General features: G+C 50.4%; 1 protein-coding gene across 1 annotated transcript; it reads right to left on the bottom strand.

The window, feature by feature from the left end:
- Positions 1-179: 179 nt before the first annotated feature.
- DQ04_10551000 (hypothetical protein) lies at positions 180-524 on the bottom strand (the record flags this gene model as incomplete). Its single annotated transcript, XM_009316281.1, has 1 exon — positions 180-524. One exon carries the CDS (start codon positions 522-524, stop codon positions 180-182), a length of 345 nt encoding a protein of 114 aa, XP_009314556.1.
- Between the last annotated feature and the right edge of the window lie 492 nt (positions 525-1,016).

Raw genomic sequence — 1,016 nt, 5'->3', positions numbered from 1 at the left:
AAAAAAAAAAAAACAGAAATTCCAAACACACACAGGCAGATAAATTAGACGGCATCTGTAGAGCATGAGAGTGTAAAGACATATAATTATCAGAAGGGGAATGGGGTCTGTGATGAGCAGCTACGTTTCATTGGCAGACACGTTATGTATTTTTTTTTCTTTTCTTAACGGCAGCACGCTCAGCGCTGCATCGCCTCCATCATGGACGCCATGGCCTGCATCTGCACCCTCCGCGTCTCATCCTCGTTCACCCGCATCGTTGTGGCGCGGTACAGCTCGTCCCACTTGGCTCCGCAGTTCGTGGCGCACTTTTTTTCCCCGAGGTCCGCGTTGAGGCGATAGCGAATAGGCGCCTCCGTTGTGCGCAGCAGCGTGTACAGCTCCTCCGTGTCGAGGCAGCGGTCGAGGCAGAAGGTTGTGCTACGGTGCAGCATCGCTGACTGCATGCGAACGGAGCCCATCATCTGAAACGCCTGCGTGGCGTTCTGCTCAAAGTTCGTCATTGGGGGTGTCTGCGGCTGCATGGTTCCCACACGTACTCACACTATCTCTCTCTCTGTGTCTATAAAGAAAGACAAATATAAATATATATTTATATGTGTGCGTGTGTATTTGTTCCCTTATAGTACATGTATGCAAGAAGCAGGAGAGTGAGTATTGCTGCCGTAGAGTGCACGTAGGAAGCTGAAAATAACAGGGGGACCGGCGTGCCGCAGCGCACCACCCCAACACACACACAGACACTTTGTCGCTGGTGCTTCAGCTTCTTGACTTTTTACGCTTACGGGACGAACAATGCACTTTTCCCTGTCATCCTGCCACACAAACTCACAGAGCTGGAGAGACCGTCAGTCGTATTGCGTGTCCCCCCCCCCTCCTCTCTCTCCTCCTCTTATTCCTATTGCTCAGGCGTGTGCTTCGTTTGCAGTGATTCCACATCAATCGTGCGAGTGGAACCCAATATCATTGCGAAGGAAAAAAAAAGGATGCTATGTGTCCTCTCCTCATTTTTTTTT

Source organism: Trypanosoma grayi (assembly GCF_000691245.1).
Source record: "Trypanosoma grayi strain ANR4 Tgr_1055_V1, whole genome shotgun sequence".
Lineage (NCBI taxonomy): Eukaryota > Euglenozoa > Kinetoplastea > Trypanosomatida > Trypanosomatidae > Trypanosoma > Trypanosoma grayi.
This window is presented reverse-complemented; position numbering and strand designations above follow the sequence as displayed.